This window comes from Malus domestica, chromosome 03, assembly GCF_042453785.1.
Source record: "Malus domestica chromosome 03, GDT2T_hap1".
Taxonomy (NCBI): domain Eukaryota; kingdom Viridiplantae; phylum Streptophyta; class Magnoliopsida; order Rosales; family Rosaceae; genus Malus; species Malus domestica.
This window is the reverse complement of record NC_091663.1, coordinates 24,016,188-24,032,409: the sequence shown is the minus strand read 5'-3', so window position 1 is coordinate 24,032,409 and position 16,222 is coordinate 24,016,188. Positions and strand designations below refer to the sequence as shown.

General features: G+C 40.6%; 1 protein-coding gene across 1 annotated transcript; it reads right to left on the bottom strand.

Annotated features, from left to right (window-relative positions):
- Nucleotides 1–1,346: 1,346 nt before the first annotated feature.
- Nucleotides 1,347–4,040, bottom strand: LOC139194746 (uncharacterized). The gene has a single exon (XM_070819652.1). The coding sequence runs from the start codon at nucleotides 4,038–4,040 to the stop codon at nucleotides 1,347–1,349; it is 2,694 nt and encodes an 897-aa protein (XP_070675753.1).
- Between the last annotated feature and the right edge of the window lie 12,182 nt (nucleotides 4,041–16,222).

The window sequence follows — 16,222 nt, the reverse complement described above, 5'->3', positions numbered from 1 at the left end:
TGAAAATAGCTTGAAAACTTTGAGTTTTAACAATAAGGATAAAATAAATGATAAAATAAATAGTACATGATTGACTTTTAATGTAAAAATGTAGTTTTTCGTTAAAATAAACAGTACGGTAGATTTTCGTTGAAGTTTCCAAATATATATTGGAGCCTTGCTCCTTTCTACTTCATCTTCTCCGTTTGCCATTACTATTGCTGCTTGCAGGTTGAATAGGGTCATGAGATTTGTGATCCTATCATTGGTATCAGATATCTCATTCCTAGTTTCCCTCATGTTTGCCCACCAATCCAATACCTCTCGTCCTGCTGCCATGAACTGTTAAGACCACATCGGTGCCGGAGAATCAACCACACCGGTAGCTAGGGTACATGAATGGCAAGAGAGAGAATAGAGAAGGAGCAAAAGGAATATTCAATTAATCTCAAATCTGCCTTATAATCCATTCGAAAGCATGTATATCAACAATGCCATCTGGACCATAATACTAACAATTTCTGAAACCTTCTAATAACTATTGACCCCTTACAATTGAAACCCCATACTTATAACTCCTTACAATGTTACCCTCAGCTACCTTACAATTTAGTCCTTATTGTAATTAACTAAAACCTTTCTGTGATTAAGACAATCTTAACCAGTTCATAACAATACCTCTCCCTTATAGAACCTTGTCCTCAAGGTTTGTTCAAAAAGGAAATGTATGGTATTTAGCCTTAAACTCATCAAAATCTTCCCAAGTAGCCTCTGATTCCTCCTGATCTTACCACTGCACTAGCAACTGGACCCTTGCAACATTGCCCTTCTTGTAAACCCTCATCTCCAACACTGCAACTAGTATGTTCCCTACCAACCCATCGTCGACCACTTGAGGTAGGACATTCTGAGGTTCCACATTACTTCCCAAATGTTTCTTCAATTGGCTCACATGGAACACGGGATGAATCTTAGTGCTATGTGGCATTTTCAGTTTATATACTACCTTACCAATCTTTTCGCAAATTTCATAAGGACCAAAGTACCTTTGTTGAAGCTTATGATAGCTGTGAGGGGATAAGGCCTGCATCTGGTAAGGAACCAACTTAAGGTACACAGAATCTCCCACTTCAAATTGCCTCTTAGATCTTTTTTTATCATATTGCACCTTCATACGATTCTGAGCCATCTGCAGGTTGTGTTTTAAGACAGATAAGATCTTGTCCCTTTCCAAAAGACTTTATTCCACTGTTGCCACCCTTGCAGTACCAAATTCATAGGGTATAATTTGACGAGGTGGGAAGCCATAGACTAACTCAAAAGGTGTGAATTTGGCAGATGAATGGTAGGAAGTGTTGAAGCACCAATCAGCCCATGGAAGCTGAAGAAACAATGACGGGCAATGTCTTATCATCTCCCAAAAACACATATTTCAAATGGTCCGGCAACGGCTTAAGTTCAAGAGTAGATGCCTGATCAACAGAAGGTAACATCTTAGTAGAAACTGAACTTGAAATTGAGAGCGGAACCTTACCATATTGTCGTGGAAGCGACTCAAGGGCAGCCACAACCTCCACAACTTCCTCATTAAAGGGCACGACATTGGGCTCCCCAATTTGGCCGTGGGTTTGCATTGCCCCAAGTTCTTGGTTTTTTAGTTCTATGCCCTTCGTAATGGCTATTTCAAGGGCATCCTCGTTCAATTCCTTAAGATACTCCTGTGCCAAAGAATCAATAACATCAAAAGAAAAGCAAGAGTGATCATCAACGGGATATCTCATAGTTTCAGAAATATTAAAATTGATAACTTCCCCATCGAATTCCATCGTCAAAATTCCCTTGTATACATCAATCTTTGTACGGGCTGTCTTCATGAATGGCCTACCAAGAAGAATCGGCAAAGAGGTGGAATGGACTGAATCTTCCATGTCTAAAACGTAAAAATCAGCTGGAAAGATCAAATGGTTCACCTGTACTAAAACATCATCCAAAACACCTTTTGGGTATGCGTTAGAACGATCAACCAATTGTATAATCACACCATCCTTTTTCAATTCACCCAAGTTCATAGATGCATGTATAGAGTAAGGCATGACATTTATAGATGCACCTAAATCTAGCATTGCATTTTCAAATCGAGTATTGCCAATCACACAGGGAATCGTAAAACTTCTGGGGTCTTTGCATTTAGTGGGCAGTTTACGTTGCAATACGGCTGAAACATTTTCACTTACCTTAACTACCTTTTTGTTCGACATTCTTCTCTTGGTTGTGCATAACTCTTTGAGAAATTTGGCATATTTCGGGACTTGTTTAATTGCCTCAAGGAGTGGAATGTTTACTTGCACTTTCTGGAATGTTTCAAGAATGTCCTTCTCACTCTCGTCCTTCTTCGATTGCATGAACCTACGAGGAAAAGGAACATGAGTCAGATTAGTATTAAGTGAATTTGAACTCAACTTACCTTGTTTGGCCGATTTAGGAATGATAGGGGCCTGGGGCAACGGTTGATTCACTCTTTCCGTGGGTGTGCTAGTGCTCCCCTCCTCATTTTGCAGCTTTTCATCCTCTTTTTGGGTAGATTTAGGAGTGTCGGACTCACTTCCAACTTTTTTTTCACTACGTAACATGATGGCTTTGGCAGATTCAAATCCGCCCTTTGGATTCACATTTGTTGAACTTGGTAACTTGCCTTGTTCTCTACTGAATTGCCCCATGAATTCAGCCATTTGTCCCATTTGTTTTTTCAAATCTTCCACCTCCTTGGCTTGATTTTGCATGCCCTGCGCCACATTGGTTAGCAATTGAACAAGTTGATCATTATCCATGGGCGAGCCTGTTCTCGGTTGGGCCGGGTGTGGTTGATTTTGTTGATATGGTCGTGGGAACCCAGGGGGGTTTTGCCTAAATACCCCTTGTTGTGCAAGTTGTTGGGGCTCTCTCCACTTTATATTAGGGTGATCTCTCCATCCGGGGTTGTATATGGTCGAGTATGGATCGTATCTGGTTTGATTTTGGCCTTGGAATCCAATAGCATTGGCAGATTCCCATCCACCATTCTCGATGAACTGAGGGCATTTCTCGGATGGATGTCCTTGGATGGAGCACACAGTGCAAACTTGATTTTCTTGTGGTTTTGACCCAATTACAACCTGAGACACAAGAGAGGTAAGATTAGCAAGTTGTGATTGAATTTCAGAAATTGCATTTACCTCATTCACACTATGTTGCCGTAGGCCTTCTCTTTGTCCAACACCCTCATATTGTTGTGCATTGTGTGCTCGGTTTGCAATTAAAGTCTTGGCAGCCACCAGAGTCATGTCAACCAACGCACCACCCGCCGAGGCATCTAGCATTTGACGTTCAATAGGGAGGAGTCCTTCGTAGAAGTATTGAATGAGCAGCTCCTCCTTCATTTGGTGCTGTGGACATGAAGCAACAAGAGTTTTATAAAGTTCATAATATGTGGGAAACGATTCACGTTGATTTTGTTGAATCCCACTAATCTTCTTCCTCAAGAGAATGACTCTCGAAGTGGGGACGAACTTCTCTAAAAACGCCTTCTTCATGCTTTCCCAAAATGTGACCGTTCCAAGTGCTAACTCATAAAGCCAATCTTTAACCCTTTCCAAAAGAGAGAATGGAAAGGCCTTCATCATCAAAATGTTCCCATCGACATTGATGGGAGTCATGCTCGAACAAACCACTTCGAACTCTTTAAGATGCTTGTTTGGATCTTCCATGGACAACCCATGGTATTTAGGAATGTGATGCAACAAGCTTAACTTCAATTCGAACTCATTGGTCTTGCCTTGAGTAGCCATGGGGTATTGAATGCAAAGGGGTGCGGCATTGGCCAACCCCGAGGCCGAGAGTTCTTTAATTGTACGATTGTCCGCTGCCATGACTTTTTCTTCTTTTTCTTCAAATTCAGATTCGACCTCTGAACTTGAACTAGGTTCACTAGGTTCTGGATGTCTCCTCTTTCTTCTCAAAGTTCTTTCAAAATCGCCGTCGAACTCCGAGATGTTTGCACTAATATGTTGAGAACTACAAGTCATAAACTAATACCTGAAAATAAGAAATAAACCCAATCAGCAAACTAAAATAAAAACACACGAAAATAAATAAAAAGAAACAACGAGGGATTAGCAAAGTTGCTAATCCCCAGCAACGGCGCCAAAATTTGATGCGATGAAAGTTAAACACTCAAATTAAACCCTCTTGTTGTCAAATTGTAGTATAAATGCAAGTAGGGATCGTTCTTAAACCGGGGATTAGGAGGGCTTGCTAAAACCTCTAAACTTACTCAAAAACATAAAAAACAAAGTTAAAAACGTTTGAATAGACTCAAGGGACTCAAAATAACTTAAAAACACTCAAAACTGCCTAAAAACATAAACTGGGCAGATTTGACTCAAACACAACTTTGGACGAATTTAGTGTTTTGACTTAAATCAAAACACTCTAAAACACAAACAAAACAGATTTTAAACACTTTGGAACAAGAAAGTAAAATGGGAGTTTTGATTTGGATGAATTTGAAATAAACAAATTTGAGAAATAAAATGATGGATGGATTAGTTAGAGGTCCGTTCTTTACACATGACACACTTGTACATGAATCGATTTCCAATTGCTTTCCAATAAACTATGATACTCAACACCCCAGATTAACCGTGATGCACAAATTAACCCTCAGATTTTCCTTTACTCATTGAATTGGATGAATGCATGTGACAACCCAAATCATTCTCAAAAAGTCCCCTATATGAATGCATAATAGAGATACAATCATAGATCATTACGTTCAATGAAAATCATAAGTGTTGACGAGACAATTATAACTATGAATGCATGATACAATTGCCAAGAATTCAATTAACGCAATTGTGATAGACAACCTTCACTACTCATGAATATAAACTTGTAACGATTAGGTGAAACTCATTTATATTCTAGCATCTAATTCATGCATGAAAACTAAGTATGCATCCTTAATAAACATACAAGAATCAGTTATGAATAAAATAGATAATTGAATTGCAATCACAACTTATCAAATCACAATTGGAAGAAATCAATTCAAATCTCAAGCATGTTCATGGCTTCAAACTTCCCCCTAACTAAATAGGGGTTTAACCACTCATAATTGCAACAAAATTAGAAAATAAAAAAGTAGACATTGAAAGCAAGAACGGAGTACACCTAAAACGCTCCAAAGTTCCAAGCTTGAAACGCCAAGGACCTTTGTTTTCACCACCTTGTTGTAGCACAAGTGTCTAGGATGTGTATGGATATATGGATGGAATGGATTTGCACGGCTAAGAGATGAAAGTGTATGGATTGGTGAGATGTAGTATGGCTAGATGAATGGATGGAGGTCACGGCAAGGAAATTGTGTTTGTGAATGAAGTTGTGAGATGTGAAATGTAGTGTCTTTGGATGATGGCCTCCAAATTATGGTGAAGGGTGGATGTATTTATAGGCTAGGGAGAGGAGTGTATGGAGTTGTAATGAGTGGATGTAATGGGTGTAGTGGGTGAGTGTTTGGTAATGAGTGGATGTAATGGATGTAGTGGGTGGATGTTTGGTAATGAGTTGATGTAATGGGTGTAGTGGGTTGTGGTAATGAGTGGATGTAATGGGTGTAGTGGGTGGATGTTTGGTAATGAATGGATGTAATGGGTGTAGTGGATGAGTGTTTGATAATGAGTGGATGTAATGGGTGTAGTGCTAGGTGAATGAATGTGTTGGGTGAAATGAGTGTGTTAAAATGGTTATTTATAGGGAGAGGATGATGCACAAACTTCAAATTTCATCCATTCCTTTTGCTCCAAGCATATGCTATCCATTCCATGCCCAAAAATGCTCCAAAATGCACTTCTTTGCCACATTAACCCTTTGGACCTACAAACACACGAAAATAGCTTAAAATACTAAAATAACTACGAACTAACAACATAAATGCCAAGAAACAAGCTAACTAAGTCGCATAAATATGCTCCTATCAGAAGCCATTGAACCCATCTCCGTGCTTGACCTCCAACAAAACTCCTTAAATAGGTTTCAAGGCACCTATTCATCACTTCAGTTTGCCCATCACTTTGGGGGTGATATCCCTAGCTCATACACAATTTCGACCCTTGTAGTTTGAACAATTTCTTCCAAAAGGCACTAATAAAGATAGGATCTCTATCACTGACCACTGAAATTGGCATGCCATGTAGTTTTAGGACATTATCCACAAAGGACTGAGCTACTGTGATTGCAGAGTAAGGGTGAGCCATCGCTATGAAATGAGCACTTTTGGATAATCTGTCGACCACCACTAATATCACAGATTTGCCCTTGCATAGGGTAAACCCACTATGAAATCCATGCTAATGTCAGTCCAAATTCTTTAGGGAATTGGTAAAGGTTGCAGCAACCCTGGTGGGGCAATAGTCTCCACTTTGTTCTGTTGGCACACTTGACAAGCTACCACATAGTTTTGGACATCCTTCTTCATTCCCTGCCAATAAAAGCTCCTCTTAATTCTATGGTATGTCTTGAGAACTCCTTGGTGACCAGCCGAGGGGGTACAATGGTGCTCCTCTAAAATTTTACTTCTCCACTCCAAGTGAGGGCTTAACACCATCCTTTTCTTGTAAAGCAAGAATCCATTTTCAACAGTGTACTTTCCCAAGGTAGATTCCCTTGTGCCCTTCATTGCAGAGTCACCCACTTATTTTTTCTTTACTGCAATCCATTCATCTTGTTCAGTACTTCTCCGCAAGTCATCTATCCATCCATTGTAAGGGTCAGAAATAGCATTACATTATTTAATGGACTGAAGAACAGGTTCTGGTAATTGAGGCACCCTATGTAACCGAGACAAAGCATCTGCAGCTGCATTTTGGGATCCATTTCTGAACTGTATCTCATAATCATATCCCAATAACTTGGAAACCCATTTCTGTGGGAATGCAGTGTTAGCTCGTTGATGTAGAAAGTATTTAAGACTACTATGATCAGTCTTGATTATGAAATATGTTACACCCACCCCTAATTTAAATTGTATTTTCACTAAGTTTAAGATTATCTTTCTTTTAAAATTGTTTTTGGGTCTTAAATGGTGTGCCCAAGGGGCCCACCCCTGTTTTGTCCCCCGTTCTCTTTCCCTTTCTTTTATTTTTTTTCTTCTTTCTTCTAAAAAGTCTTTCTTTCTCTCTTCTCCATCACTCTCCCTTACACTCTTTCGGCTCTCTCTATCTCAGCCCCTCCAAGGGCTTTTCTTACCAACAAACAACACCACAACAACATCAACATCTCCATTAGCACCCTAGTGAGCTTAGAATCGAAGAAAGGACACCCCAAACCCCTCTCTTCCATTCAACCGGTACTGTTCAACGTTGGTAAGCTTCTAAAAACCCTTGGGATGTGTTTTAGGATTAGATTGAAGCTTGTTTTAAGTTGAGTATACGTTTGAATCACAGAAAATAGCTCGGGAAAGCTTTTCCAAATTTTCCAGCGAGCACCGCCACTTTCGAGGTAGTTTCCGGCCAAAACACGGCGAGTTGGCCGGCGTGAAAGGTATTAATCTCTTCCTCTCACTGATTACTACAACTTTCCTTTTTGTTTCACTCAATTTCGTTGAGTCTTGAAGAAGTTATACTCATTTGAATCTTACCAGTTTCCGGCGAGTCCGACGGATTTCGAGTCATTTTTCGGTCAAACGACGGCAAGTTAGACATCATGTGAAGTATCATTCTCTTTGTCTCTTCGAGGGTTATAATTTCCGTTTTTGAATCACTCAATTTGGTTGAGTATTGACAAAGTTATAGACGTTTAAAGTTTGTCTAGATTTTCGGCCGAAATCCGGCCTTCTCTTTCAATTGGGTCCGGCAACCCATGTTCTGAGATCAGACCAGGCTTTCAAGCCCAGATCCTTTTAAACCAAGCCCTTTGGGCCGTGCCAAACCTAGGGCCTTAGGCCCGTTATCCTTTTAAACCCAACCCAAATCCTTTAATCTACTTATATTTATTTATTTAGTTTTATAAAAACCCAAAAGAACTGGGCCGGGCCTTTAAGCCCAAGCCCCTTTTGTGCAGCCTAGGGCCTTCGGCTCATTGCCCCAAAACCCATCAGATATGGCCTTTGGGCCTTTGACCCCTTTTATTTATTTTTGTATTTTATTTGTTTGAAAGTAAACCCTTTAACATTTTAAAACCCTTAACCCAATCTTCTAACCTATTAACCCAAAACCCTTTTTAAATTAGAAAACCTTTAACCCATTAAACCATTATCCTAAGCCCAACCTACCTAAACCTAGACCCTAAATCCGTAAGTCCAGACCCTAAACCCTAGCCGGCCCAAAACCCTTTATGGGGTATATTCTGTTAGGGAGTATTCTATTGACGTTTACGAAATTTATCCAGGACCCTTCTTAGGGTAATTCGACGTTCTGAATCCGTTTCCAACGTCCGTTTTCCAAAATTCAATTGCTATAATAGAGTTTTATTAATTGGACCCTTTATGTTCTTAGGGGTAATTATATGTGGCGTTCCTTCTTCGATAGGTTGCATGGCTATTCGGCGGCGAAGTATCTGTGAGTGGACCCCTTCTAAAAATGCATGTTTTGATAGTAGAAATGCATACATGAAAAGCATGATTTAATAATTATGTTCTATGAAACGCTTTGAGATAACATGCTTACTAAGGCAAGATTGAATTACTACTATTTTTCCTATAACCCATGTTCTTATAGAATATCTGATGGATGACGATATGATATTTAGAACATGTTTCGAATACCTCTTTATAGTATAGATGATGGATGACTTTATACTATGAAGTTGCTTTTCAATATATATATGTTCAATGGTTTTGTACTTACCTAGTGGTCCTTTTCGCTACGGGACGTAGGGATAGATTCTGGTCCGTCCTGAGCGACGGTTTGGTGTTGGCATAGGGCCTAGAGTGTGTTTCCTCTGGCTATTAGCACAGGGATGGAGAGCCGGCATGGGGCCTGAAGTGTATTTTCCTCTGACTATCTGCTCAGAGACGGGGAGCTGGCATGGGGCCTGGTGGTTATCAGACAATTCACTAGTGATTATTATATATGAGTTATGATTTGAGACATTGCACGACATGCTAGGTTTCGGAAAACCTATGTTTATCATGATATATATGTGTTTTCATAAAACCTGGGGTTAGTACGTTGATAACTATTTTACTATTTATATATCAACTTGGTCCACTCATGTTTGTTTTGCGCCCCCTTCAGGACTTAGAATCGAGGCATACAATCCCGACATCCAGGCATTTCCGCACCGGAATCTTCGAGTCCTCTCAGTGTAGGACCAACTTCTTTGTTCATTCAATTTTATATTATTTCTTTTAGTGTTCTAGTTAGTTGTATGCTGTAAACACGTTCTTTAAATGCATATTCTTGATTCTTTTATATTTATAAGTCATATTTATTCCTTATTCTCAGCATTTGCACTCAATAAATGGCTTTCGTCACCCTCGGGTGTCGGCCAGCACGTGTCCATCCTGGTATTTGGGTTATATCGGGATCGGGGCGTGTCAAAATGCCTTCCCTGCAAATAATTCAGCCATTTCCTTACTGCATAAACCACTGCAATTAATTCTCTCTCATAAGTAGAGAGTGCTTGATTCCGTGGACCAAGTGACTAGCTAGAAAAAGCAATAAGCCTTCCGCCTTGTTGCAACACAGCTCCGATGCCACAACCAGAAGCATCACATTCCAATTCAAATGGTTTAGAGAAATCTGGTAGTGCTAATACTTGTGAAGAGGTCATTGCTGTCTTAAGTTTGTCAAATGCTTGTTTAGCTTTTGCATTCCAATGAAACCCCTCCTTCTTTGTCAAATGGTATAGAGGCTGGCAAATTTTGCCAAAGCCTGGCACAAACTTTATGTAGTAGCCTGTTAAACCCAAGAATCCTCTCAACTCTTTAACAGTTTTTGGTGCAGGCCAATTTTGTATGGCTTGGATCTTCCCAGGGTCCGGTGCTACTCCTTCTCGTGAGATAATATGTCCTAAATACTCCACCCTCGTTTGGCCGAAGGAACATTTAGACTTTTTGAGAAAAAGTTGATTGGTCTGCAATATCGCAAAAATTACCTTCAAGTGAGCTAAATAAGCAACCCAGGTCTTACTGTAAATAAGGATGTCATCAAAGAAAACTAACACAAATTTCCACAGGTAAGGCTTAAACAAATCGTTCATTAAACTTTGGAATGTGGCAGGGGCATTTGTAAGCCCAAATGGCATTACTAGGAACTCATAATGGCCCTTATGAGTCCTAAATGCAGTTTTTTCAATGTCTTCATGCTGCATTAATATCTGGTGATATCCAGATCTGGTGATATCTAGATCGCAAGTCTAATTTATAGAAATAGAGTGATCCATGCAACTCATCCAACAGATCGTCAATAAGGGGTATGAGGTACTTATTCTTAATAGTGAGGGTATTAAGCTCTCTGTAGTCAATGCACATTCTCCAAGTACCTTCCTTCTTCTTCACTAACAAAACAGGAAAGGAGAATGGACTATGGCTTCGCCTTATGAAACCTGCCTCAAGTAATTCTTGAGCTGCCTTCTCGATTTTAGTTTTCTGTAATGGACCATAGTGGTATGGTCGAATGCTTGGTGGTTGGCCCCTTGCACAAGTGGAATGTGATGGTCATGGTCTTGCTGTAGAGGTAGCGTAGTAGGCAAAGCAAAGATAGACTCGAATGCATTCAATAATTGTTGTAGTTCCTGCAACTGTACTGAATTCAATTCACAGGATTCTAACTTTTCTTTTTCCATGGAATACAGGAACAACCCCAGATTAGAGTTAGCTAACTCTTTATCCAATTGGTTCAGTGATACTTCTTGAATTCCTGAGGCATTGGAAATTTGATGAGATAGTTTATAAGTGTGGTGGTGCTTTGTGAACTCCATTGTGAGGAGTTGGAAGTCCCATATCACATGACTCACGGTGGAAAGCCACTGCACCCCCAAGACCACATTACAACCACCCAACGGCAATGAGTACAAATCTATGTGATAGTGATACCCCGCAAGAGACAAATCCACAGCCCTGCAACAACCAGAACTTGTCACCTTGCCTCCATCAGCTATCATAACCTCAAAGGACTTGGTATTTGTTGCTTGCCACCCCCACTGTTTAAGCAATTTGGAATCAACAAAGTTGTGTGAGCTGCCCGAGTCCAGGAGTATTTTCACATGTTAACCATTAATCTGACCAAGCACCTTCATGGTTTGAGCAAGAGGGCATCCATGAGTGCCATAGAAAGCACACTCACTAAGCTCTATGTGTTGCAAAGCAGGTTGATCCTCCTCAATGTCATTTTCAACAACATCCGAATCCATCACATCCATCATCAATAACTGCTTAAGGCCACACTTATGGCCGCTCACCCACTTATCAGTACAGAACCAACATTCCTCTTGCTCTCGCTTCCTCTGGATCTCAGTCAGGGTTAGCTTCTTAATGGCAAGATTGCTAGTACGGGGAATGGTATGGTTGGAAGGGGGGACAGTGGTGGTGGAAAGTTTAAAAGGTGTTTAAGTTCAAGATGGTATGGATTTAAGCTCGGTGAGTTTAGAATCAAGCTGCATCGCGATGGTAATAGCTTCATGGACATTGGTGGGCTTCAACAGTTTGACATTATAGTGAAGTTCCTTCTTCAAACCCCCTAGAAAGCAACTGCGTAACAGAAGAGGGCCAATCTCCGACGATTGAGTAGCCAAATGGTGAAATTTAGCGATGTAATTATGAAGAGTACCGGTGTGACGAAGTTTGAAAAGAGCCTCGGCGCTGTCCTCAAATTCAGAAGGCCCAAATTCACGACAGAAGGCTTGGGTAAACTCCGGCCAAGTTGGTGTGGTGTTGATACAATCCATCCAACGGAACCAGTGAAGGATCTCCCCTTCAAAATGAAAAGAGGCCGTCAGGACATGCTGAGCATCAGGGATCCCATAGAAGGAGAAAAACTACTTGGCTTTGTAGATCCAAGCAATTATACCCTCGCCCTCTGTGAAACGAGGAAATTCAAGTCGTTGGTGCCAAAGCGGTCGGGGATTCGCAATGCTAGGGTTGGGCAGATGCAGGATCGGGACTAGATCCGGGGCACCAGGGGGAGCGGCAAGAGGTGGATGAGAGGGACCGTCACCTTCCCGGTGAAGGAATAGTTCATGGGTGAGCTCGCGACGAAACTGCTCAAAGTACGCCGGAAGGCGTGAATCGAGCTGGGAAGGAAGTTTAGCATCCAAGGCGGAGTTCACCACTTCACGGATAATCACTGGAAAGTCAGCTTCAAACGTAGCAAACTGATCTTGCACACATTTTATACTCCCTTGAAGCTTCGATGCGCGCTGATCTCCGTGCAGCTCTGGATTCTACCCTCGCAGACATCTGCAAGGCTGTGGATTCTAAACTCGCAGAAATCCCCCGTGAATTTGGTCTATTATACCATGACTTGGCTTTCGATACTAGGGAAGGTTCCTATCCAACCCCGATGTTTTCCGATGCCGCTGGATCCATCGAACTCTGTCACAAAACACTTCAAAGAGTTGGACAGCCCTACGGAGATGGCAGCCCACTACTAATCTCCTTGGTAATACCCATTGATTCCGTTCTGCCGTTGCTTTCTTCTTCACCATTGTTGTGAGCAATGGCAATTTCTCCTGTCAAGGCACATTTGAAAGATTCGTTGGCATCAACAATTCATACAAGTGGGCAGGGTTTTGTTTCTCCTTTGAGGAACACATAAACCATCAAACTTGCAGTCCCATTTCCACTTGCAGACCAACACGTCAGTGATTCCATCAACCTTGCAGAGTATGGAGTTTAGGAGTTTCAAGTCAGGGATTATACGCCTCTGTATGCTGCCCTCAACGCATACGAACACCATGAAGCGTTGACATGAGGTATTGACATCCTAGCTTTCCAATTTTACAAATCAAAAGGACAAATGGTATTGGATTTTGCAGTTTATTCTGGTGTTATTACGATGACTGATAAAATTTGTGGGAAAATTTTTAAAGAAAGATTTTTATGCATTGGAATTGTTTGAGAAAATGTCTGATAACGGTAGTGCAAACAAAATGGAAATATCTCACTGGAGAGACCTCTCCAGTTTCGAGATCACTAATTATATTTGGAATCCCTCTGGTTGCACAATTATTGTTGAGCTTTTAGTAAGTACATTTCAAGGAATCTCTACTACTTTTCACCAATATGTTACAAGTGGACCACAAATTGGGAATGAGCTTTCCCAATTTAAAAATGTGGAGTTTGATCATGTTGCGAAGGAAATTGAGAATGTGGGTGTCAGATGGATATCACTACCAACTGCTTCAATCTTAATTCTCTTGTTTGAAGAAATGACTGTGAGATGTCTTTACGATTTGGCCACCGAAGCATATTTGACGAATGAAATTAGCAAAAATGATGTCAGGCTCAGGAATTTTTCCCGCCCTACAAACCCAGTGCTATCTCAAGAAATTGCTTGCTACATGGGTCTAGAACTTGGATGGATTATGATCAAAGGCATTGCTGATGAAGAGATATATGTTCAGTTGCATGAGAGTGTAAGAGGGTGTGATGTATATCTTGTGCAACTGACATGTCCTTCTGCAAATGAAAATTTTATGGAGCTTCTTGTCATGAGTGGTGTTTGTTTGCAGACTGTGGGTAGGAGGATCCATGAGTATATGTTGAAGGTGGGATTAACGGGGAATTCGCAGGTTATGAATGCACAGCTAGATCTTTATGCAAAGGGTGAAGACAATATCATTACTGGGATATCTTATAATGCCACAAAGATAGCAATAAAGCATTGGATCAATTTTGGTACACCACCACGTACTACTGTTAAGAGCTATTTTTCCTCGACTAATCTTGAGGTGTGTTTATTAGTGCCATTTTCCCATGCCTGGGTATACTTGAAGACCATTTATGCTTTGTTGAACCTAAACTTGTCAAGGTCTTTCAACATTAATAATGTCATGACTATTCCAGGCTTTGCTTATACTTAGAGCTTATTAAATTTCCTCATTTTGGGAACATCTTTCTATTATACAATTGAGACCTCCTCAGTGCTTTCAAGTTGTGTGAGGCAACCAAAATTTATTTTGTGCACTGGTGGGTATCCTTCAGCCTTCACTCCTACATACTCAACATTACTTATTGGGACTGAACCTCACTCCAAGAGAGTCAAGGTTACATGGGAAGTTCAGTCGGATGTCCTTCATAGAGCTATCATAGGTGCGAATAAAAAACATAGGTACGAATCATGTTCACGGGTTCAGACCATCCCTGTCCATGTGGGTTGTATCCATGCAACTTCACCAGCATGTTTCTCCCAAACCCACAATTTCCTATCTGGAGCAGCTGATCCTGAAGCATGGTGTTGCTGCTAGTGCCATAGAGATTAAAGCATTAGTGATTGAGAGTTTGCGAACGGGGGTGAATCAGCAACAAAATAATATGGTGAATTACAGGCAATCAAGGCTTCGTTCTGTTATGAAGTCCTCTGCAAAAGAAATTGCTTTTGATCAGCACTTTCAACATGCACTACAAGGTGGAATTGACAAGCTTGGGGGTGTTATTGGCCTTACTTTTGGTCCTAGGGGAAGGAATGTTGTATTGGATGAGTGTGGTTGTCCTAAAGTTGTGAATGAGGGAGTCAAATTTGGTAAAGCTATTGAGTTACCGCACAACATTGGAACTGTTGGTGAAGCTCGAATTAGAGAGGTATTCAGCAAGACCGATGATTAAAGGTGACAACAACAAATACATTGAAGAGAGGGGTTGAATGCACTAAGGGTACCTATTTGGATTTAGCATGCTCTCTAGAAGGTCACCTGAAGGCCTGGCATTTTGGACCTAACCCATTAACCCGACCTGACCCAACCCGTTAATATTTATATTTGGGTGAATGCTTAACGGGTCGTGTCACTAACGGGTGAACCCGTTAACAACCCATTAAATAACGGATCACTTTGGGTCAACCCGTTAGACTCGTTAGGACCTGTTAACACCCATTAACACCTGTTAGTTGAGGATATTTTAGTAATTTTAGTAAAGTCTTAATAACAAAAAATAAACTTTATGCAAAAAAATAATAATAATAATTGTTAACGGGCGTTAACGAGTGAAACGGGTGACCCGTTAGCTTAACGGGTCGGGTTTAGGTGACCCATTAGCTTAAAGGGTTGGGTTTGAGTGACCCGTTAACTTAATGGGTCGGGTTCAACTTGACCCGAATCCAATAAACCCAACCCATTTACAGGTCTAGTCACCTGGAAAGCAATTTTGGTGCTCTGGCTATTGATTTACATGCTGATTTCTCTCTGTTTTTCACTAGTAAATTTGATTTTCGGCTTGTTTGGGATTTGGGAGAAACATCGGCAAAAGCTGTTAAGCTGATACTCTATTTTCAGTACAAGGATGGCAAGCGAATGGGTGCTTTTGTGAATCTATTTTTCCAAAGGGAACTAACATTGAAAAGTTTTGATGTTGAAAAAAGGGCAATGGTTGCAGTTGAATTGCAAACATGCCTTTTCACAAGTGTGGCGCTGCCAGTTCTTAGGCTTCATAATTTGTGGTCTTATGCTTCTTCCATAGCTCTCAAAGTTGAACCTTCCACCACCTTGCTACTGAGCACTAAGGAAGTTCTAGTGCAAAAGCTTCTCCACACAAGTAGTATTGGCTCAGCTGAATTCTCACCTTCCTTCCAAGAATAACAAATTTACACTTCAGTTGTAAGGTTCCTTAATTGAATTTCACTGCAAACAGTTCCAGATTTCAATTGCTAATCCTAACCTTGAGGACAAGGTTGTCTTTCAAGGGAAGGGCAATGTTATGAACTTAAGATTTATTGATTGGCTTAATCACTATTAGGAGTTTAATATTGGATTTGCTAGGCTTATTGCTGTTATTTAGTGAAGTATGTTAGAAATGTCAGCTGGCATTAAAAATGTAAAGTCTATAAAAGGAGCTGAGCTCTTGAATTGTAGTAGGTCAGAATTTACAAGAGAAAGACAAACACAAAAAAATATAGGGTTTTTTTTCACAAATTGTCCCTGACATTGATCAAACACATCATTTTGGTCCCTGACATTGAAAATCAATAGAAATGGTCCCTGACATTGATCAAACACATCACAAATGGTCCTTCCGTTAAAAACTCTTTGGGCAATTTTCAAAGCTTCGTAACTC

Excerpts from the sequence above, each read along its gene's own strand:
- LOC139194746 (XM_070819652.1), bottom strand. The coding sequence starts at position 4,040 with ATGACTTGTAGTTCTCAACATATTAGTGCAAACATCTCGGAGTTCGAC.